Source organism: Mustela nivalis (assembly GCF_964662115.1).
Source record: "Mustela nivalis genome assembly, chromosome: X".
Taxonomy (NCBI): domain Eukaryota; kingdom Metazoa; phylum Chordata; class Mammalia; order Carnivora; family Mustelidae; genus Mustela; species Mustela nivalis.
The window spans coordinates 30,931,076-30,956,187 of NC_139040.1; the positions used below are offsets into that span (position 1 = coordinate 30,931,076).

At 39.0% G+C, this 25,112-nt stretch overlaps 1 protein-coding gene across 7 annotated transcripts in view; it reads left to right on the forward strand.

Moving 5' to 3' along the window:
* KLHL13 (kelch like family member 13) overlaps positions 1-25,112 on the forward strand; it is a 200,694-nt gene that overhangs the window by 146,443 nt on the left and 29,139 nt on the right. For all 7 annotated transcript variants that reach the window (XM_082716335.1, XM_082716339.1, XM_082716340.1 and 4 more), the window contains one exon: positions 14,006-14,147. In XM_082716335.1, coding sequence (XP_082572461.1) covers positions 14,006-14,147 — 142 coding nt within the window. The remainder of the gene's footprint in view (positions 1-14,005; positions 14,148-25,112) is intronic.

A 25,112-nucleotide genomic window follows, 5' to 3' on the forward strand; every position in this document is an offset into this window, starting at 1 on the left:
AAGAGTGATTTGACTTGTGTTCACATATTCTTTATCATAATGGGAAAAACTATTTTAGACAAGTTTATGTTTCAAAGCTTGTATGTTTGCTCTTGAATGATAACATGTTTTGTGCGTCTAATTTGAAAAAAGGAATGGCAGACTAGGAAGAAAGGAGCTGTGACTAAGGCTTAGGAGACATGAATTTAAAATTAGTATTCAAAAAATCATCCATATTTACTTGACTTAATTGTTTTATACTTAAAAGGACTTCAGCCTATTTGCCCAGGTTTAGCAAATATTAGATTTAAATTAAATAAATTGTCTTTATATCAAAAATGTTTAAAACATTTTAGGTATGTCTCCTGAGGCAAGGGAGACACAAGCAAAAATAAACTATTGGGACTACATTAAAATAAGAAGATTCTGCACAACAAAGGAAACCACCAACAAAATTAAAAGACGTTAATGAATAGGAGAAGACATTTGCAAACTACACATCCAATAAAGGGTTAGTATCCAAAATATATAAAAAACTTACATAACTCAATAACAAAAAGATAGATAATCCAATTAAAAAATGGGCAGAAGTCATGAACAGATGTTTTCTCCAAAGAAGACATCTGGATAGGCAACAGAAACATGAAAAGATAACTCAACATCACTCATCATCAGGGAAGTGCAAATCAAAACTACAATAAGCTATCACCTCTCACCATTTAGAAAGTCCAGAATCAAATGCACAAGAAACAACAACTGTTGGTGAGGATGTAGAGAGAAGAGAACCCTTGTATGCTGTTGCTGGTAGTGCAAAATGGTAGAACCAGGGTGCAGGACAATATGCAGGTTCCTCAAAAAATAAAAAATAGAGCTACTCTACCATCCAGTAGTTACACTACTGGTATTTACCCAAAGAATGCAAAAACACTAATTCGAAGGTGTACATGCATCTTTATGTTTATTACAACATTATTTACAAGAGCCAAACTATGGAAGCAGCCATTGATAGATGAATAGATAAAGATGGTATGGTACACATCCACAAGTACATGCACACACACACACCGGAATAGTGCTCAATCATAAAAAAAAAAGAACGAAATCTTGCCATTTGCAACAACATGGGTGGATCTACAGAGTGTAATGCTAAGTGAAATAAATCCGAGAAAGACAAATACCATATGGTTTCACTCATATGTGGAATTTAAGAAACAAAAGAAATGAACAAAGGAGAAGAAAGAGAGAGACAAACCACGAAACTGACTCTTGACTATAGAGAACAAACTGATGGTTACCAGCGGGGAGTGGTTGAAATAGGTCAAGGGGATTAAGAGTACACTTACCGTGATGAGCGCTGAGTAATCTGTGGAACCATTGAATCACTCTGTTGTACACCGGAAACTAACACAACACTGTATGTTAACTACACTGGAATGCAAATTGAAAAAAAAAATAAACAGAAGGACACATGGGTGGCTCATTCAGTTAAGTGTCTGACTCTTGATTTCAGCTCAGCTCATGATCTTGGGGTTGTGAGATCGAGCCCCACGTCCAGCTCTGAGTTCAGGATGGAGTCTGCTTGAGATTTTCTCTCTCTCTCTTCCTCTCCCTCTACCCTTCCCCCCACTCTAAATCAATAAATAAAATCTTAAAAAAATAAAAATATTTAAAATAAATGGTTTTTATACATTACTTGGTTAACAATAGAAATAAGGCATAGCTGTTACAATGAATGAAAACAACATACTCTAAAACAAAACAGTTGATAGATTGGGGTTTTTATTTATATTCTAACCATTAAATATATATTTATTTTGAATTATTTGCTGGAATGCATATTAGGTTAAAGAGGGCTAATAAAGAAGCCTTGAACCCAAGTGTGGGATTCGGTTTTTGTTCAAGAAGCTGTGAGGATTCATTGAATACTTTTGAGCAAGAAAGCGACTTTCAGAGTTATAAATACAGTCACAGTATGTGAAGTAGCTATGATGTGACAAATATGTACTTTATATTAATAACCAAATCCAAATAAGAAGTAATAGATGTCAGAAGCATGGTGTAGGGACAGTGACAGTATAGAGAAGTTAAGGATAGGAACATATTAAGAATATTCAGTAGTATTTTGACAGTTGACTGGACATAGGAGATTGGGAAGAAACAGGAGTCAAAGATGATTGAAATACTTTGATGATAACGATTTTCTTCTAGAATCCAAAATATCCTATCTATGGCTCTCTTGAATGCATGACACTTAGATTCCTGAACTTTCTTCTGTCTGACCAAGCTTCCCAAAATGATCACTGAGAACTATGTAGTCTGGGGCAGTGGCTGGCTCGGTTGGTGGAGCGTGCCATTGATCTTGGGGTTGTGAGCTTAAGCCCCATATTGGGTATAGGGATTGCTTAAAAAATAAAATCGTTAATAAAATAAAATCTTTAAGAACGATGTAGTTGAATTGGTTTCCATTGAGAGTGCTTTTAAATAAACCAATGTTCTCATTAAAGTGGGATCTATGAAAAGATTATATTTTGGAGATGAAAAATGACTTACTGGGGGCACGTGGGTGGCTCAGTGGGTTAAGCCTCTGCCTTTGGCTCAGGTCATGAACTCAGGGTCCTGGGATCGGGCCCCGCATCAGGCTCTCTGCTCTGCGGGGAGCCTGCATTCCTCTCTCTCTGCATGCCTCTCTGCCTACTTGTGATCTCTGTCTAAATAAATAAATAAATAAAGACTTTAAAATAAATAAATAAAAAGGAAAAAATGGCTTACTGCTTCAAGAAGTAGCTGGTGTAGATGGGGTGAGTGAGGGAAGTAGTGTATAGCAGCATTTTCCAACTAGCTGGGCAGAATTTTAACACCTTGATTCTTTATTCTCCTTACCTACTTGGTGATTCTCCCCTGTCTCCTTCTCACCTATACTCTGAGAGTCAGAAATTATAAAGTGGGGTGCGAAACACCGGTTTAAAAGACTATAGGGAGGTGCCTGGGTGGCTTAGTCGGCTTAGAGTCTGCCATCGGCTTAGGTCACGATCCCAGAGTCCTGGGATCCAGCCCTGCATCGGGCTCCCCGCTCAGCAGGGAGTCTCCTTCTCCCTCTCCCTCTGCTGCTCCTCCTGCTGTGCTCTCTCTCTGTCAAATAAACAAAATCTTAAACTTTTTAAATAAAAAAATGAAAGACGGTAGGAAGGAAGGAAAGGAAGCTTCTGTCTTCTTGCTTAATATCCCTCTTTCCTACTTACTTCCAACAGATCAAAGCAGTACTTCATTACTCCTTCACAATTCCTAACCGGCTTCTGCAAAACACATACATACGCAGTCTGAGAGTGCTCTGATTATCTTCTACTTAAAATTCTTACTTACGGGCTTCTTGGTGGCTCAGTCACTCAAGCATCTGACTCTTGATTTCAGCTCAGGTCCTGATCTCAGGGTCCTGGGATCGAGTCCCACATCAGGCTCCCTGCTCAGCGGGAAGCCTGCTTCTCCCTCTCCCACTCCCCCTGCTTGTATTCCCATGCGCACTCTCTCTCCCGCACTCTCTTTCTGACAAATAATTTGTTTAAAAGGAATATTTAATATTTAAAGTAAACAAATAGAGTCATGGTCCATAAATACTTTCCCCAAAGGAGTCCTTCCATTTTGTTACTGTGCTGTGGAAAAAAAACTTACAAAAGTATTTTTGTAGAGCTTTTTTGTTATATCAGCAGAGCTGTCTGTAGCTGGTTCTTGAAATAGCCTTGTCATACGGAATTGAACATTATCAACTTGCTCAAATAGTTTTCTAGCAGTCCAGTAAAGTGGTGGATCTTGATGGTATTTGAGGAGAAAAACCAGAAGCCATTTCTGGCTAAAAACTTCACTTTAACCCTTAGACTATGATACTTGAATTTGTGGGTAGGTGGGTGCGCTATAAAGGACAGTAAACATTTTTTGCATCTCCTCACAACTTGAGAGAGGTAGGCAGTGGTTATGTACGCATAGCACGAGAGAGTTAACTCAGAGTTTTATGAAGAAAAAGAACACCCTGGGGCACGTGGGTGGCTCACTCATTTGGGTGTCTGACTCTTGATTTCAACTCTGGTCATGATCTTGGCAATGTGAGATTCAGCCCTATTTTGGGCTCACGTGGTGGGCACGGAACCTGCTTAAGATTCTCTTGCTCCCTGTCCCTCTGCCTCCACCCCCCTCTTAAAAAAAAAAAATCTTAGGGCGCCTGAGTGGCTCAGTTGGTTGGGCAACTGCCTTCAGCTCAGGTCATGATCCTAGAGTCCTAGGATCAAGTCCCGCATCAGGCTCCCAGCTCCATGGGGCGTCTGCTTCTCCCTCTGACCTTCTCCCCTCTCACACTCTCTCTCACGCTCTCTCTCAAATAAATAAATAAATAAATAATCTTTAAAAATATATATATAGTATGATACTGGCATTAATAAAAGGACACACAGGGGCACCTGGATGGCTCAGTGGGTTAAGCCTCTGCCTTTGGCTCAGGTCATGATCCTGGGGTCCTGGGATCGAGCCCCGCATTGGGCTCTCTGCTCAGCAGGGAGCCTGCTTCCCTTCCTCTCTCTCTGCCTGCCTCTCTGCCTACTTGTGATCTCTCTCTGTCAAATAAATAAATAAATAATCTTAAGGAAAAAAAAAGGACACACAGATCAATAAGACAAAACCGAGAGCCCAGAAATTAGCCCATTAAAAAAAAATCTTGGGGCGCCTGGGTGGCTCAGTGGGTTAGGCCGCTGCCTTCGGCTCAGGTCATGATCTCAGGGTCCTGGGATCGAGTCCCGCATCGGGCTCTCTGCTCAGCAGGGAGCCTGCTTCCCTCTCTCTCTCTCTGCCTGCTTCTCCATCTACTTGTGATTTCTCTCTGTCAAATAAATAAATAAAATATTTTTAAAAAACCTTAATGGTTACATGGAAGTGTACAAAATGGAAAATAATTTTAATATGAAATATTATGCAAATTTGGTTCTTGGCTTCCGTTTGGTTCTTTGCTCCATTTTTGGAGCATCATCCTGAGATGAGCTTAAAAGAAGTGTGATTCCCAGATTCATGTGGTTGTCTGATACTTTTTCTTGTATTACCTTGCCCTGTCTAAAAAATACTGGTTGTGATATTGAAACATTGATTTGATTACATCACATTAAACATGCTGTATTAAAACATGATTGATTCAATATTGAAATTTTTATCATATTCATTGAAATGATTAGAGATGCCTCTAGGTCCTTGCAAAATCAAGGTTGAGATTTGTTACATTATTACTGGCTTTAAAGACAGAGAGGCAGTGAGACTCAGAGCTGCCAATTATAATTCTTAAAACCAAATGCAATCGGCTATTACTTTGTAAGTTTAAAAGTCTTACTCTTTGGGTTTTTTGTCATGTTTCCTTTTAAAAGAGAAATAAACATTCCCTTAAGATCTGGTCATGAATTATTGACTATGAAGTTGAATATAACTAGGAAATTCAGAAAAGACAGAAAAGGATAGGATTTTTAGCACTTGATTAATGATTCTTCTGTTCCCAAAGAGACCTATTTCAGTGATTTCTAATTGGTTTTGAGTTTGTGGAAATCTGCCTTTATAATAAACTCAAAAAAATTGGGTAACTTGGATGTTTAAGTATTTACTAAACTGACATTTTAGGCAGGCAGAAGCCCAATTCTTTAATAACATGCTCTTCCATTGAAATGCACCATTAGCGGGGTGCCTGGATGGCTCAGTGGGTTAAGCCTCTGCCTTCGGCTTGGGTCATGATCACAGAGTCCTGGGACTGAGCCCTGCATCGGGCTCTCTGCTCAATGGGAGCCTGCTTCCTCCTCTCTCTTTGCCTGCCTCTCTGCCTGCTTATGATCTCTGTCTGTCAAATAACTAAATAAAAAATAAAAAAAGTAAAAGAAATGCACCATAGCTCAACAGTCAAATTTCAAAGTTGGTGGCCTACAGATAATAGAAGTAAAATGACCCCTTGGTTAACAAATCTTCTGGGAGCAAAAGCAAAAAGCTCCTTCAAGGAAAGTTGGCCAGGGTACTGGGGCTCCCGTTGTAGTTTCTTCATTTGGGGGTAGAAGAAGGAGGCATGCTCCCTGCCTTAAGTACAGCTAGACTTCTCAGTGGTAGGCCTGGTGCTGGTTGTAGCGTGGGTCTTCCCTACATAGGGCGTATGCATGGCCAAGCAATTGTACCTATTATTTTCCCTGTGTCCTGGGAAGGGGGTTATTGACAGTGATGGGAGCACATGCTGTTTTCCCAAGCTCACAACTACATATCGCCATCTCCCTATACTACTATCTCTTGTGGGCTCTCTTACCCTGTATGGCTTCTTAGGGCAAGGGAGTTCTGACTTAGTTATTTTATATATAGTAGGTATGGAATCGGCATTTAGGAAGGAATTCTTTACTTACTCATTTCTCTCTACTTCAGATATGTATGTATCTATCTATAGCCTTTAGTACAATATTAATAAGAAATATGAAGAATGAGGGGCACCTGGGTGGCTCAGTCAGTTGAGCATCTGCCTTTGGCTCAGTTTGTGATCCCAGAGTCCTGGGATCAAACCTCACCTCTGGCTCCCAACTTGGTGGGGAGTCTGTTTCTCCCTCTCCTTTCTCCTCTCCCCCCAACTCATGCTTGCTTGCTCACTATCCCTCTCTCTCTCTCTCTCTGAAATAAATAAAATCTTTTTTAAAAATGTGAAGAAGGAGAAACAGTATATGAACCAAGATTCTAAACAGAAGAATTTTCTGGGTCTAGATACACGAGGCTTGATACTGTTTAAGTGGAATATCAATTTTACAAGATGAAGAAAGACTAAAGTATTCAAATATGGTAGATAGAGGGAACAAACATTAATTTTAAAGTTTTTCAGGGACAGGATTGAGATACTCAGTGCAAATGCTTTATGCATTGGATAATTAACTTTCATCCTGTCATAGTTATCTAATGGAGGATCATTTGTCATTCCATTTGTTTAGCCGGATTCCCTCATCTGTGTTGGAGTGCTATTTCTGTGATAGTGATGGGTGGCTTTGGAATTCAGAATGTGTTCCCTTAAATGTTGGTATCAGTAATGGAGAGTTCTCCCTAAATTTGATCTGAGTTATATCCTGAGATAGGCTACCTCCTTACCCTCCATGTGTCACGAGAATGGCATGAGAGATCTTTAGCATTGGTATTGTTTTTATGGAAGTGGGAAAAGTCGGTGCTTTTAGACTGAATTAATCCAACCAAAAAAATTACTTTCCTGTAAGAGAACGTGTCTTTCTGAGATCTTGCTTGCATTTATCAATTAAGCATTGAAATGACAGTTGGCTTAGGTCCTGTCTATCTGTCTTTCTTTCTCTTTCTTTCTTTCTTTTTTTTCAGGCTTGGTGTAATGGGAACATTACAGGTTCTGGGATCAGACTCAAGTTCAAATCGTAGTTTCCAGACTCATGGTGAAGCCTTAAACTCTCGGAGCTTCAGTTTCCTATCTTGAAAATGGGATTGCTCTGAGGATTAAGTAGCCCAGAGAATGTGTTTGGCACAATGCCCAGTACATAGCAGGTGCTGGCGTAAACGATCTTATTCCTATGTTAAAACTGACATCAGCTATTTATTATTGTGATTTTATTTTAAATGTGACAGACACATGCATATAAGAAGCCTCTTTAGAAAGTCATTTTGCAGTCTGACCCTATTACCTTGAACGGAGCATTTTTCTCTTTTGTGGATTCTGGTATTGCTGCAGCACAAAGAAAGCCTTGGAAAGATTAGCCTCCATTTTATAGGCTACATGCTAAAGATTTCCATTACTGAATTCATTGCAAGTTGACAATAAGGTACTTAGACTTGTGTCATTAAAAAATACAAATAAATAGCTAACCAAAGCTTTATCTTTTTTTTATTTCTTTCAGGCAAGCACCTCAGGAAGAGCCCCGTTCTCCATTGTTTCCTAAACAGCAACTAATTTAGGTCTTATTAGGAAAAATTGCTATGATATTTGTAATTTCTTTGTGTAATGATACTGTGAGTGCCATTTTCACTGGGATGTAGCTTTAAAACATTGGAAATCTTTAAGGTTTTTTTCCTTCCTTTTTGTGAAAATACCAGGCTTATTTTATATGTATTTCTTTATTTCATAAGTTGGGATTTTCTTGCTGATTTTTTAAAAACCATTTCTCATTGCTTTAATGGAAGTTGAGTGAGTGAGTGAGTGAGAGAGAGAGAGTGTGTGTGTGTGTGTGTGTGTGTGTGTCATTCAGTTTTTGTTTGGGAGGGTTGAAGGAGGATATCTGAGATTCCAACTTGTGTGAGGTAGGAGGGTTGTTAAGATCTTTAGAACTAAAAAAGAAGATCTTTAGAATTCAAGGCAGTGTGCATGCTTCGAATCTATAGAAAAATCTATGGGGAATAACTTCTACCATCTTAAGTTTTTAATTTATTTCTCAAGGGTGGAAGAAAATACCTTGACAGATTTAGCACTCAAATTCAAATGAGTATGAGAACAGGTGGCTAAACTTCTCCCCCACCTGCCATATAACTTCATCACAAGAAATGTTTCATTTAGCAAATGCCACGGCTAGCAGACACTTCTCTGTTTCAGAGCAGAAAAACAAATGGAGGGGGAGTACTTCTTTGAAGAAAACCTTTTTCTTGATTTTCTTTTTAAATTGTGAGTGTGACAAATACGTGGTCTATTTTTCTGGGGGAACGGGAGGTGGAAAGCATGAGGCACTGCCTTGATCAACTAACCCTATGTATCGCCTTGTTGTCCCATTCATGACTTGCGTTGCTGTTGTTACTTATATGCTGTTTTGTTATTCCTGCTCTTCTTGCGTGCCAACCCACTGGGTGCTAACTGTCAGTTAGGATAATATTACTCTGAGAAATTACAACATCTGTATAGCATTCTTAACACTAACTTAGAAACCCCTGCTCTTTTGTCACGGTGGAATTGTGTTATTAAAATCATTGATGGGGGAAGAACATGGGACTCTTGTTCTTGGGGTGATGAGTTCGAGCCCCGTGTTGGGTATAGAGATGAGTTTTTTAAAAATCTTTAAAAAATACACTGATAGGTTTAACCACTTTGTAATATAATGGTGCTATGAAGCTAACTGGGAACTAAACAGAGAAAAGTTAAGTTTTCTCTGATTCATCCCTCCAATCCACCTAGAATATCTCCACCAAAAACAGTCAAGTGTTTCACGTGTTTTTGTGCTAATAATTTCAAAGAGCGCTAAAACAGCCCCTTTTCCTCGACAAGGACGTTAGCACTCACCTAGCTTTCTGCGTAACATCTAGTGCTTGCAGTGAGAGAAAGCAAGAAACTGAGATCGGCATTTCTTTGTTTATCAAGCTAAGACCCCAGTTTTTAAACCCAAAAGTACTCATCCCCGTGGGTTGGGGGTGAATTTTTAAAATTTTAATCCTATGTATCTATTTGGGTAGGGAGCTTTGGAAGAGTGTTTGAGGCTTTGGAGCCAAATGATGCAATTGTGAGATGTTCTTCCCTTACTCACACTGCACGCCAACAAGCCCAGTTGCTGCAGTGAATTCTGAGAGTATGACTTCCTTATAGAACACATATCAAACTATTAACCTCTGCAGAACTCTTCACTATAGAAAACACATTTCAGCCAGATTGACAGAACACTCTGGCTGCAACCTACCTACCAGGTCAGACGTGGAACACACAACCCTCGGTCGTCCCAGTGTTCACTGTGCCCATTTGAAGATTTTTAAAAACCTTAAAAATCCGTTTGAGTAAACAGTGCCACATAGACAGCGCATGTTTCCACTAGTTTCAAAAGTGTATCTTCAACTCCATGCGTTTATAAATTTAAAGAGGGAATCTTTGCTGTAATTTGCATATTCTGGGCTTCTAATGAACCTGAACATTTTTCTCTCTGTTAACCATTTGGACTTATGTCTTTCTGACTGGTGTGCTCATAGCATCTACACATTGCCCTTGGGGGTGATTTTTAAATTGTGGAAATTTTTTTAGGCAAGATCAGCACGTTAGCATCACCCTGCTAACCTGATAATTGCTTCGGCTTTCTGTTTCTTTTGACCACCTTTGCAATGCTTTCAGTAAAATGATGATCAGACAGTGCTTCTATCTCTCCCCTAATGCTCTTTGAAAAAGTAATTGTTCTCTTTGAACAAGTATACAGTCGAGTGATTCATGTACACTTTGTGAAAGATGGCTTTGGTGCTCTGTGGTTGGTCATTGTTAAGAAAATAAGCTGTGTCCTGTGGCAGGGGGATGGGCTGGGAGGCCTGATGCAATGTACCAACGTAGCAAGATTTGAGTTTGGGACAGAAAAGTGACGAACATACCGCTCTCCTGTGGATAATTTTATAGCATTGATCCAGGCCGAATTTGCTTGATTCAAAGTCAGCATGTGAAAGTGAACCCAAATAGCATTTGTTTTAAGCAGAACTCCGAAATTCTTATTCTTAGATGCATTTACGTAGAACAAAAGCTTTCCTGCATAACTGTCTTCTAAGCTTCAAAGCCATTATCTACTTATCTACTGTAAACACTTGCTTGTTCAAGTTGTGGAGCTGGAGGAAACAGAGGTATTTTATTGTTAGGTAGTCTTAGAAGAACTAGTGGTAATTAACAATCCCACTGTGTTTCTTACTGCCAACATTGTCATGTAGTGTCAACCCTCAGACCGGGAAGTCATTTAGAACATGAAATTGCTTTAGAAAAATTTTCCCGAGTACGTTAATCCCTCTGTATGAGGGTTTCTCAATCTCAGCACTCTTGACATTTTTGCCTAAGCACATCTTTGCCGGGGAGAACTTTCCTGTGCCTTGGTGGGAGGTTTAGCCGCATGCCACTAGAAGAAGGAAGCACCCCCCCCCCCTTTGCAACGATAAAACACAGCTCCAGACGTCCCCAAATGTGGGGAGGGGAGAGACAAAATCCCCTTGGTCCCCTGACCTCTTCTTACAACCCCTGGTCTTTTTTATTGCTTTGAACCACATGACTTGAAAAATGAGTATTTAAAAACTTTTGTTTGTCTTTGGAATTACTCAGAGAATCATTCCTTTAAGGAGAGCTTTTACCTCCTTGCAGTGCTGGAAAGCAGTGCTCTTCACATCCAGTCAGTAAACTTGGTGGAAAGGAGACGGAAGAGAATTTTGAATCTGCTGAGAAGGTTGACATGGCATGTGCTGTTACTGATGCAGAAATAACAGGGAGGGCTCTGAATGTTAAAAAGTCAAAGTATGTTGAGACAAAGTCATGAAGAAGATGACTTTAGTGAAGGCTTCTTCAGCAAATTTTGAAGTAATTAATTAGAAAGCCCACCATTTTATCTTGCCAAGAAAGGGCTACATTTTCACATTCTGCTTTTTGATTTTAGGAGCTAGAGACAAATGACAAGCAAACAAGTTGTTATCTGTGATTTCTTCAAAAAAAGCAATTTCCAGGATATGTCATAGGCACAATGTGGCTTCAGCTTCATTCCTGTCTCTTTTACATCTGTGGTTCTATAAAAATCATAATTGGTGGTCATTGAAAGCACTGCGTGAGGAAAGAAATGTCCACAAAAATGAGATGCTGTGTTCATTCAAATGACATGCTGAAATTCTCATGTGCTAGGTTTTGTGCAGAGAATACAGAAAATAATAAAACATTCTCCTTGGATATTTCATTAAAATTATTCTGTTTGAATGGAAATTTTCTGGTTAGGGATCCCAATCACCATCAGTCTATTTCCCACTTGTCCCATTAATTCTGTACTTTTAGGGCACCTGGGTGGCTCAGTGGGTTAAAGCCTCTGCCTCCGGCTCAGGTCATGATCTCAGGGTCCTGGGATGGAGCCCCGGATTGGGCTCTCTGCTCAGCAGGGAGCCTGCTTCCTCCTCTCTCTCTGCCTGCCTCTCTGCCTGCTTGTGATCTCTGTCTGTCAAATAAATAAATAAATAATCTTTAAAAACAAAAGCTGAACATGCTTAAAAAAAATTCTGTACTTTTAAATGTTGGTCTGCAAAAGCTGTTTAAAAGAATGGGTGAGTGTGTGTATGCTATATGTCATGTATAGAATTTAATTCTTTTTAAGGCTATTTCTGAAATTAGTAGAAAGCTATATTCATTTTCTGCTATGCTTGTTAAAATCTTATTTAAATTATTCTCTTTATTAAATATCCATGAGGGTTGAATAAAACATTGTCATGTATTATTAATTCATTTTTGGTTATACTATGGCTCTAATAGTCTCAAGAAAAATTGATGTCACCCTTGAGGCCAGAATTTTGCTAATTATTACAAGATTTAAAGCCATCTCGTTGATGTCTGGATTCAAAAAGCAGGATCTTAAAGTATGGTAGTCTTAAAGTTTTTTTTTTCTTGTTCAGACTGGTCAACTGAAGTTACAGGTATGGTAGGGAACAAGTAGTGAAATCTTCATGATATTGGATAGGCCAGAGTTAGAAAAACAAACAATTTGGGGCATCTGGCTGGCTCAGCCGGTAGACCATGTGACTCTTGATCTTGGAGTTGTGGGTTCCAGCCCCATGTTGGGTGTAGAGCTTACTTAAAAAATAAAACCTTAAAAAAGAAACAGAAAGGGGCACCTGGATGGCTCGGTCAGTTAAGCTTCTGCTTTCGGCTCAGGTCATGATCTCTAGGTGGTGAAATTGAGCTCCATGTCGGGCTCTGCGCTCTGCTTCTCCTCCCTCTGCTCCTCGCTCCCTCTCTCTCGCTCTCAAATAAAAAGAATCGTTAAAAAAAAAGAAAAAAGAAAAACAAATAATTCAACATGTAGGAAGTTCGAGGTAAATAGCAAAAGTGGAGCTCCTAGTGCTTGAAGATGGCCTCTTCCTCTTCCTCTCCCAGTGTCTGTATTAGCCATCTACATCATGAACACACAAACCCATTCAGAGCCCCCCGCTCCCTGCTCTTGGGTGATTCAGAGACACTTTTGGCAGTGTGTACCTGAGGAAACCCAGGCCTGCCTAGTCTAAGGGGTAATAAAAGGTTGTACCATGGTAGTCAGTATCCAGTGTAACCTGAGGTCCTTCATTAAATATTTTCCATGATCTCTGTGAAACAAGCTGACCTGTTGACTACAGGTTCTCCAATGCTTGTTATGGCCTGCGAAAAATTATGAATGTAATATATACATGGGCATAGCTCGCATTCATTCTTTTTACTTTTTATTTCTTAGAAAAGATGGAAATGCCACTAGATGATAGCGATTTAACTGAATGATCCCAAAATGATGAGTAAGAGATATTGCTAGAAAAAGAAATTACTTCATGTGTGAGAGTTTTCGTTCCACTGGGGGTTGATTAGAACTATAACTAATGACAGAAGAGGAAGCAGTGTATTACTGTCACAGTTAATCTTTGACTTTTATTAATGGGGTCTTTGGAATTTGGAATCACACTAGATTTATATTCAAATCCTGACCCAACTACTTTTAATATATTTGCAACTCTAGCTAACTTACTTTTAAACTTTTAAACACTGTAGCTCATTTTCCCTACCCTTCATACGAAGGAAATAATAATAGTACCTATTGGATTGGATTATTTTAAGGATTATGTGGCATCATGTGTGTAAATTTCTGGGCAAGTACCTGATACACAGTGACCATTCAATAAATGATAGCTATTGTTTTTACCTTTCTCAAAGTAGATATTCCAAAGTACTTTTAACTGTGAATAACACAATTTGATGTTATTGCTACCTAAACAGCACAATACCAAAAGCAATTTCTCTGGCACTAGAGATTAAAAAAAAAAACAAACCCTTTGTGTGTGTAGTTTTGAATCAGCTTTTAGGTTGATTTCTCACTTCTTTTTTTTTCTGACCTTGAAAAGTTTTTTACAAATATAGAAGATAATTTCTTCTAGGGTGTACAATTCCATCTATATCGTACTATATTGTAGTCAAATGATTGGCACTAGTTACTGGTTATTTCTCTAAACAATGCCATTATTGTGAATTATATTTCTATAGTGTATAAAAGTATAGTATATAAAAGGCAACTTTTAACTTGCCTTTCTTCTGATTTATTCACCTTTTCAGATCTCTAGTGGAAGAGGAGGACCAGCACATGAAATTGTCCCTTGGAAGCAGCGAAATGGGTCTCTCATCCCATCTGCAGTCTTCCAAGGCAGGGACCACACGCATCTTTACCAGCAATACCCACAGTTCGGTGGTGTTACAGGTAATCTAAACTGTCCCTTGTATAATATTTAAATGGATTTAAAAGCGACCCAGGGTGTTTGTGATGTGGGATGTCAGTGGTGGGGGGCAAGGAGCGTGCATGTGTGTGGACGGGGTGCCCATGGGAACCCTCTGTCCCTGTTGTTCCATTTTGCTGTGAACCTAAAACTTCTCTAAAAATATTAAGTTCATTAATTTAAAAAAGAGCAAACAAACATCAAGGGAGAAACCTTGAGGGGAAAACTACATAGCTTCCTGATGTTAAAACAAAACAAAACAAAAAAACAGAAAAAACAAACCCAGAGTGTACTCTTTGTTTGGTTTGTATGAGGGAGGTCTTGCTGTTGGCCACTTTCTTATAGAATGTTATGTCTGGCAACATTGACTTTCTATTCTGTCTCTGCCGATCTACATATCACCAAGTCCCTACGCTGAATTTCCTGGCTCCTCACTAGTGACCTGTTTTACTGTCACCTTTATCATAGTCCTGAAGATCATACTTACTTGCAGTCTCAGCTCGCATTGATGATAGTAGGTGTGGGAGTATGGATAAGGATGGCTGGATGCAAACACACTGTGAGATGTAAGAGGTAATAACTGACCTCAAAGGAGAGGACAGAAATACAATAAAAAGCCAAAAAAATCCCACCCAAAACAAAACCCCAACCTATCAAAAACTGCAACCTGGAGCTAATTAGCACAAGGACAAGTAGTCCTGATACTTCCCGTGGTTGTGGACACCCCCTGACCTCTGTTGCATGGCTGAATTAGGAAACAATATACTATTGGATGTTCCTCAATGTCTTCTAGATAGAGCCAAATTATATCAGTGCTCCCTCTAGTAAGATAAAAAAAATTGTTCTGAATGTATTTTTCAAAGCAATCTCCCCAGGTGAATTTCATGCATATTCCTGGTCAATGACCATTAAGGTAAAGCAGTATATAGTATATAGTATATGGTGTTTGGTAGGCAGTATAGCATATAATGTAATAAGAGAGCCGTCCACTTGCTGTATGGCTTTGTTGGGTCATGTAATTTTTCTGGGCTTCATTTGTCTTTTCTCCAAAATGTGTCTTGACTAGGAGATCTCTAAATTCCATTCTAGTTTCCATATGTAATTCCATGAGATCATATCTTCCATTATTTTGGTTTGTAATGGGAGCTAGGTTTTATGGTTTGTTGTGTTGTGGGTCTCATCAGCAGAAATGTGAGGGTCAAGAGGGAGAAGCTTGTAATTTTTCTGGGCTTCATTTGTCTTATCTCCAAAATGTATCTTGACTAGGAGATCTCTATGTAAATGGTTTAATTGTTAGTTATTCAAGGCTATGGAGCCTTAGAAACTTTATGCTCAGTGAGATAAGCCAGTCAGAAAAGGCTGTATTTTATATGATTCCATTCAGACAGAATGGCCAGAAGAGGGAAATATATAGAGACAGAAAGTAGACTACTGGTTCCCTAGAGTTGGAGAGAATGTGAGGATATGAAGGTGCTAACGGCTCTAGGAGTTCTTTTTGAGATGATGAGAATATCCTAGAATTGACTGTGGAATTGTTTGCACACATTATCTGTGAATGTGCTAAAAGCCACTGAACTCTACAATATAAATAAGTGCATTATATAGCATGTCGATTCATCTCAATAAAGCTGTTAAAGTTACAGGACAGTATGTAGTGTATAATCCCATCCATTGGCAGAAAAACTATACAATAAATGGGGCGATTGGGTGGCACAGTTGGTTGAGCACCCGACTCTTGGTTTTGACTCAGGTCATGATCTCAGGATCATGAGATCGAGCCCCATGTTGGGCTCAGCTCTCAGCAGCTTGAGATTCTCTCTCCCTCTCCTCCTCCTGCTTGTGCTCTCTCTCTCTCTCAAATCAATCACTTCTTCAAAAAAGAAAAAGACTATACGATGTATATACATATATACGAATGTAAACGCACAGCAAAAGGTCTGGAAACATTAGGGAGGCTGATGAATGTTATCGTATATTTTCTGCTCTGTACAATCTTACACTGTTTAATTTTTTTTACAACAGAAATATGTTTGTGTATAACCTGTGTACTTTAAAAAAGATAATTGTTCACTTAACTATGGGAAACAAAGTGAGGGTTGCTGGAGGGAGAGGGGTGGTGGGCTGGGGTAACTGGGTGATGGGCATGAAGGAGAGCACTTAATGGAATGAACACTGGGTGTGAGATGTAACTGATGAACATTCTAGATGCAACATTCTACCCCTGAAACTAATACTATGGTCTGTTAACTAAATTGAATTGAAATTAAAAATTATATATATATAATACGTTATTATATGCATATATAATATACATAATTGTTATATATTGTTTATATATATATATATATATATATACATAATTATTGACAAAAACCAGTATGACTGGGTTTTAGATACTTAGACACTTGGCGATATTACCTTGTAGTTCAGCCTTTGTTGGTCCTGACTGGTGAAAGTAACTAGAGAGTTCGTATGGAGTAAAGGTGATCTTTTCATCAGCTGACTTTTGTTGTTGTTATACTATTTTCTATAGTGGCATGGAGCTACCCACTGTCTATCATTATTGCCGAACTTTGCTCTCTTTAAAAGTCCATTAAAGATGATGTTCTCACAAATGGAGATTTTTAAGTAGCAGCGGTAACAGAGAACTTTTTCCCTGTATCTAATCTTAGGTGTGTGGTTATCAAGGGAACAAGTTGGAGAAGTGTTTAATGTGTAAAAGTTATCATTGCTTTAAAATTAGCAATCATACATACTTTGGCTTCAAAAGGCATCGAGAGTCACTGTCAGGGGAAGGGACCAATGGGGAGAAAGTGTTTTCAGAAGTCTCACTCTGCAGGGTTACCCACTGCATACCTCTTGTGGAACAGACATGAGTTTAGGCCAAACCTGGATCCTAATTTTACCCCTAGTTATATGACCTTGGGAGCCCTCCATCCTCCCTGGGCCAGTTTCCTTATCTATGAAATGGTTAAGAGATGTGAGGATTAAATGTGACAATTGATGGGAAAGTGAGGTGCATCATAAATATCCATTTTATTTTACTTCCATTTGAGTCAAAGTTACAGATTAGTTGTCTCTGTTAAACAGGCTTTCGCAAACTCAGCTGTCAAAGAAAGGGCCTAAAGAATTGTGATACCTATTAGGCTTGGATTCCTAGAACCTTGAACAGATCTCCAGAGAATCCATGATGTAGTTAGCAGAGCAAATTGCTTTCACTCAATTAAGGAAGGTTAAGCAGGGTTTGCTTGAGTGGTAACTGGTAAAATCAAGGACTATCTCATTTTCTTCACTCCTTTAGTGCTACTGTAGTTATGGTTATTTCCTATGGAAAGTTTCCTACCTTTGGCTTCAGCTATTATCCCAGGTTGTCAGCATTTTTCTTTTACTGCCCCAGTTTATGGTCATTCATTGCCTCGTACTCTTCTTTGGCAATTTTGTGCCGTAAAAACAGCTTTATGGCGATATAATTCATATACCATCTAATTCACCTGTGTAAAGTGCATAATTCAGTGGTTTTAGTTTTTAGTATACTCACGGGCTTTTGCAAATATCACCACAATCTGTTGGAGAACATTATCGTCTGCTCCAAAAGAAACCTTGTATCCATTAGCAGTCACTCCACATTTCCTTCCAACTCTTTGCCCAAACCTAAGCCACCACCAATCTACTCTCCGTCTCTATAGACTTGTCTATTCTGAACATTTCCTACCAATGGAATATGTGGTCTTTTGTGTCTGGCTTTCACTTAGCATCATGTTTTTAAGGTTCATGCATGTTGTAGCCTGTATCAGTGCTTCTTTTCTTTTTATGACTGAATACTATTCCATTATATGGATATACCACTTTTAAAAAAAAAAAATTCATCCATTCATTGATGGACATTTGGGTTTTATTTTTTCTACTTTTTGGCTATTATGAGTAATGTTTTGGCTATTATGAGTAATGCTGCTGTGAACCTTCAGGGAGAAGTCTCTGTGGACATGGTTTTATTTATCCATTTATCTTTCATGTATACCTAGGGGTGGAATTGCTGGGCCATACAGTAATTCTGTGTTTTAAACTTCTGAAGAACTGCCAGAGTGTTTTCCAATGTGGCTGCCCCATTTTCCTTTTCCACCCACAGTGCATGAGGATTCCAATTTTAGCACATTCTTGCCAACACTAATTATCTCTGTTTGAGTGTAGCCATATTGGTAGGTGTGACGTGGTATCTCGTGGTTTTGCATTGTACTTCCCTAATGGCTAATGATGTTGACCGTCTTTTCATCTGTGCTTATAGCCATTTGTCTATCATCTTTTAAGAACTGTCTATTCATATCCTTTTCCCAATTTGTAGTTGGGTTATTTATCTTTTTATTCGGTCATAAGAGTTCTTTGTTTATCTTAGATACAAATTCCTTATGAGAACATGACTTATCAGCATTTTTGCCAAGCACCTTTGGTTTTATAGTCCTTTGTTGTTCTGTCATCACTGCCTGGCCAGTCCCCTGGCCTTTTTCATTTCAGTCATATGATCTTTGCTTCTGCTTAACCTTAGTAGAGTTCATAGGACAGGTGGTCAAGGCAAATAGCTTGAAGACTTCTGACTTTTCACTATTCTCTACATGTATATTTTTTTCCACACTTCAGTCTTTGCACCCACTTCCTATCCCTAAAATGCCCTTATTTTACTTTTTGTTTCTGGTAAACCCCTGTTTATTCATAATGACCCATATTAAGCAGTAAGTGATAAAACTAGAATTCTAGCTTCGCCCTAAACTCATGTCCTTCCCACAACAGTTATATAATGGATAATCCTGCAGAGTGGGACTTCTGAAAACAGTCACTCCCCATGGGTCTGTCCCCCTGACAGCAACTTTAATTGGCTTTTGAAGCTAGAGTTTGTGGGAGCCAGGCGAAGTTTCCAGCTTCTTCTAGTCCTCCCTCTTAGTCCTTGTTAATATGACCTATCAGTGAGACTCACTACATGTGGGATCTAATTTGTTGTTTCTATATGCATCTGATCGAGTGCTGAGGTACATGGTGACTGCTTCATAAGTACCCACTATTATTATTGTAAGACTTATTATTGTCATTCAAAGAGGAAATACATGCGAAGAGCCTAGCCCATCACCTGGCGCAGAGGAAATACTCAGTGCTTTTCACTGCTATTATTTGTATTCTTAGCAGAATAAATGAATTTGGCTGGCAGTTATAAAAACTTTAATATATACTTGCCTCATTGATACTTTAAACAATATTGTGAGGTAGAAAAGGCCAGACTTATTCTCTCCATTTTATAGATTAGGAAACTGAAGCTCAGGGAGTTTGGGAGGCTTACCCGGATCACATAGCCAGTAACTGACAACAGCTAAGAATTGAACACAGGTTTTCTGACTGCAAATTTGTTTTTATAATCTGTTTTTGTGATTTGGTTCTTTTAATCTTGCTCTAAACTGTATTGTCTTTTAAAATATAATGTCTGTAAATATTAAGTTTTCATTGACAGTTCTATTTGTGTTAAGAATAAAAGTTATTATATATTATACATAATGAAACATAATATGAATATATGAATCATATATATGATGAAATATTACTAAGCCATAAAAAAGGATGAGATTTTGCCATTTATGACAACATGGATGGACCCAGAGTATATTATGTTGAGTGAAATAAGTGAAACAGAGAAAGACAAATACTGTATGATTTCACTTAAATGTAAAATGTAAAAAAAAAAAAAAATCCAAAGCAAAAAACCTAAACAAACAAAAGGCAGAAACACACCCATAAATAGAGAACAAACTGATGGTTACCAGAGGGGAGAAGGTTGGGGGGATGAGCAACATGGGTAAAGGGGGGTGGGAGGTAAAGGCTTTCAGTTACGAAATAAGTCACAGGAATAGAAGGCACAGCGTAGGAAATACAGTCAATGGTATTGTAGTAGTGTCGTATGGTGACAGAGGGTAGCGACACTTGTGATGAGCACAAAGTAACATATAAACTTGTCAAATCACAATATGGCACACCTGAATCTAATGTGACATTCTGTGTCAGCTCTATACTTCAATTTAAAAAAAGAAGGCATATGGGGTGCGTGGGTGGCTCAGTGGTTTAAGCCTCTGCCTTCAGCTCGGGTCGTGATCTCAGGGTCCTGGGATCGAGCCCCACATCGGGCTCTCTGCTCAGCGGGGAGCCTGCTTCGCCCTCTCTCTCTGCCAGCCTCTCTCTGCCTGCTTGTGATCTGTCAAATAAATAAATAAAATCTTTAAAAAAAAAAAGAGAAGGCATAAAGATTTAGGATAAATTATATTACATAAAAGAAAAGCTCAATAATCTAGATTGTTGAAGTTTTAGTCAAAATGAAGCTTTTTATTTATTTCATTTACCTAAAGGGCAGCTAGAATATAGAGAAATGAATATATTATTTTTCTTGGGAATAGCTTTTTTGGCACTCAGGATAGAGTACAATAAATTATCCTACTACTCCCCAGTTGATTGTGTATCTTTAAGATACCAGTTGGAAGACAGCCTACCACCTTTCCTTTTAGTCTACTTTAATATATTATTACCCTGCTTTCTTAAATGAGGTTTTATTGTTGTTATTTAGCATGTATTAAAGTAACAGAGAAACTACCACATACCAACTGGTAGTTAGATATGCTATAATACATAATTTCAATTTCTGATTGTTTGTTGCTGGGACAGAGTAATACAGTTTGTTATGATTATTGATCTTGTATCTTGCAACCTCGATAAACCAAATTACTCTTTTTGTCAAGTCTGTAGGATTGTCTACGTAGACAATCATTTTGCCCGTGAATAAAAATATTTATTTCATTCTTTCCAATCTGATGCTTTTTATTTCACTTTCTTGCCTTATTGCACTGCATAGGGACTCCCGAGAAATGCTGAATGGAAGTGGTTGAGTATACATTCTTGCTATTTTGCTGATGTCAGGGAGGAGAACATTCATTCTTTCACCTTTTAAGTATGATGTTAGCTGTCAGTCTGAGGAAGTTCCTTTCTGTTCCTGTTTGCTGAGAGTTGGGTTTCATGTTTTTAATCACAGAAATGGATTTTGGGGGCGCCTGGGTGGCTCAATGGGTTAAACCTCTGCCTTCGGCTCAGGTCATGATCTCAGGGTCCTGGGATCGAGCCCCGCATTGGGCTCTCTGCTCAGTGGGGAGCCTGCTTCCCCCCACCCCGCCTGCCTCTCTGCCTACTTGTGATCTCTGTCTGTGTGTCAAATAAGTAAATAAAATCTTAAAAAAAAAAGATTTAGAAATGGATTTGGGATTTTGTCAAATACTTTTTTGCACCTATTGAGATGATCTCATCATTTTTCTTTTTAATTTGTTACTATTGTAAGTTATATTAAGTGATTTCTGAACTCTAAAGAAATCATGCACTGCAGGAATAAACCCCACTTGTTGGTGATGGATTATCCTTTTTATATTTTATTAAATTTTATTTGCTAAAGTTTTAGGAATTTTTGCATCTATGCTCATGAGGAATTTTGGGTTTAGTTTTCTTAATTTTCTTACCATTGTCTGGTGTTGGTATTAGGATAATGCTGGCCTTATACAGTGAGTTGAGACGTGTTCCCTCCTCTTAATTTTTGGGATATATTTGTGTAGCATTGCTGTTATTTCTTCCTTGAATGTTTGACAGAATTCACCAGTGAAAATTTGATTTTATAGGTAGACATATAGCTATTCAATTATGGATTTCTTCTAGAATAACCTTTAGCAGCTTGTATCTTTTGGAATTTATCCATTGCAACTGATTGTCAATTTGATTGGCATACAGTTGTTCATATTTACTTATTATCCTTTTAAAAGCTATACCATCTCTAGTACCATCACCTCTATCAATCCTGGTTTTGGTCATTTATATATTTTCTCTTTATCTCCCTAATCTGTCTGGCTAGAGTTTTATGAAATGTATGGATCTTCTCAAAGAACCAGGTTTTGGGATTTTTATCATGTTTTTCTCTTTTTGTGTCATGGTTCATCAATCACTTCTCTGATCCTTATTATTTCTACTTCTTGCTTTTGGGGATTAATCTGCTCTTCTTTTTTAAAAAAAAAAAAACTTATTTATTTATTTATTTATTTTAGAGAGCGCATGCATGCGGGCATAGGGAAGGAAGGGCAGAGAGAGAAAGAGTGAGTCTTGAGCAGACTCCGGACCCCTAACTGACTGAGCCACCCAGGTGCCCCGGGGTTAATCTACTCTTGTATTTCTAGTTTCTGAAGGAGGAAGCTGAGATCTTTCATCAGAGTGGTAATAAATGTTCTTTGCTCTGAAATTTGTTTCGTCTAATATTATACTCCTGTCAGCTTTTTTTTTTTCCCCCCTAAGTAAGCTTTATGCCCAACATGGGGCTTGAACTCACAACCCTAAGATCAAGAATTACATGCTCTACCAGCTGAGCCAGCCAGGCACCCCTATGCCAGCTTTCTTTTAATTTGTGTTAAATTGACAAATCTTTTGCCATCTTTCTACATCTTTACTTTGTAAATTAACATACAGTAAAATGGATTTTTTTGTTGGATTGTACCTTTATGAGTTTGTTTGTTTTTTGGTTTTGGTTTTACTTTTACAAGTTTTATTTATTTATTTATTTATTTATAAAGATTTTATTTATTATTTGACAGAGAGAGATACAGTGAGCAAGAGAGGGAACACAAGCAGGGGGAGTGGGAGAGGAAGGAAGCAGACTCCCCGCTGAGCAGGGAGCCTGACACGGGGCCCGATCCCAGGACCCTGGGATCATGACCTGAGCTGAAGGCAGACGCTTAACAAGTGAGCCACCCACGTGCCCCTATTTATTTATTTTTAAAGATTTTTTTTTATTCACCTGACAAAGCAAGCATGAATGGGGGGCAGAGGGAGAAGCAGGCTCCCAGCTGAGTGGGGAGACCAAGGCGAGGCTTGATCCTGGGACCTGGGATCACAACCTGAGCTGAAGGCAGATGCTTCACCAACTGAACCACCCAGGCGCCCCTCCATGTATGAGTTTTAACAAATACCTTGTACTTCTTTTACTCTTTGGTAGTCACATTCATCTCTGCCTCTAACTGATCTGTTTCCTGTCTCAGCAGTTTTGTCCTTTTGAGAGTATTACATAAATGGCATCGAACACTCTGGAAGCATTTCAGACTGGCTTCTTTCACTCCGTCTAATATCTCTGAGATCCATTCACTTTGTTGTATGTATCAGTTGTTTGTTTCTTTTTATTGTTGAGAAGTATTCCATGGTGTGGAACTTTGCGGGGTCTCTTTTCCATGCTCCTCCGTCTTGACCATCTCCAGTACTGTCCCGTTCTCTAGGGCACTCTCTGTGGTCCTCTGGCCTGAAAGCTGGGTTTTATTCATCCTGTTCTGTCATTCACTGACCACCGCTGAACCCAGAGCCTGGTCCAAATGCAGAGACGCATCTATTGCAGAGGAATGACCACAGGTCCTCTGACCAAAGAGGAAGTTTCCTCTCCCTCGGTTTTCGGCCTTTGCCGCCCCCACTGTCACTGTTGCTGCCAACAGGGCCTTGGAATTGCCTGGAGATCAGGACGCAAAAGAGCAGAGGGAAATAAAAGTAAAGTGGATTTTTTCTGCTCTCTCTGAGTTTTGGGACTTTTCTCTGCTCCCTGATGACTGCCTCCAGGTGACATGGTACCTTAACTCCAGTTTGGGATATATTGGGGGGAAAAGTAGGGACATAGAGTGGAACACTTGCCCTCAGTTTGGTCATACTTTGCATTCTGATTTCCTTCCCTAATTCTTTTGCTTTTATTAACCTATTTTTCATTAACTTTTAAGCTTTGTGGGGTCGCACCAAAACATCATTTATTTATTCTAGGGCAAACTTTTTCCCAGTGCTGAGGCAAATACTTACGAGTACTCTAAGGCCCTAGAAAGATAAGGTTTCCATTTTGGTGATTGGAATGAATTATGCTCAGCCCTTGGTGAGGCTTGCAGTGTTTTCTTGGGCTCCTTCTGGGTGGTTCTTTCCCCAGACAAGTACACTTATCAGTACTCACCTGAATACTTGAGGAAGACTTTTTAAATTGTATTTCATTTTATTTTACTTTATTTTTTTTAAAGATTTTATTTATCCATCTGACAGAGATCACAAGTGGGCAGAGAGGCAGGCGGGGGGGGGGGGAAGCAGGCTCCCCGCTGAGCAGAGAGCCCAATGCGGGGCTCAATCCCAGGACTCTGGGATCATGACCTGAACTGAAGGCAGAGGCTTTAACCCATTGAGCCACCCAGGTGCCCCTTATTTTACTTTATTTTATTTATTTTGTGATCTCCATAGCCCCCTCTCTATGCAGATGTCTTCTCCTGTGTTCTACCCTACAAACCTAGCTGCCTTGACTCCCACAGGACTCCAGGAGAGAATGCTGGGCCTCGCCTGGGTTGCGACTCCCCATACCTCTGTTCTTAGAAAGTCCAGAACAGTCATGGGGCTCATCTAACTTGCCTCTCATCTTTCACAGATCCTTCTCCTTCATGCAGTTTTAAACTTTTTTTTTCATATATTTTGTTTGGTTTTAAGGTGTTCAAGAGGTAAGATAAATCCAGTCCTTGTTATTTCATCTTCGCTGAAAACAAAAAATGTCTAGGATATAATTAAATGCTAAATTGTAAGACTCCAACTAAAGGTGCCTGATTATTTCAGAGATTTGGTTAGAGGTAGCTTTACAAAGGAGGTCAAATTTGAACTAGGCTTTGAAGGAAGGAGGATATTCTATGTGAAAAATAATGTCATAAATAAAGGTACTAGAAAAGAGGTAAGCCTGGTTTTTACCAATGAGCCAATCTAGACAACAACCTGATAAAGTGGGTCGGAGTACTTAAGAAGATCATGAAAAATAGGGTTGATCAGTTGAGCTGGGGCCAGATTAAAACAATCTTTTAAATTCCAGGGGTGCCTGGCTGGCTCAGGTGGTAGAGCATGCA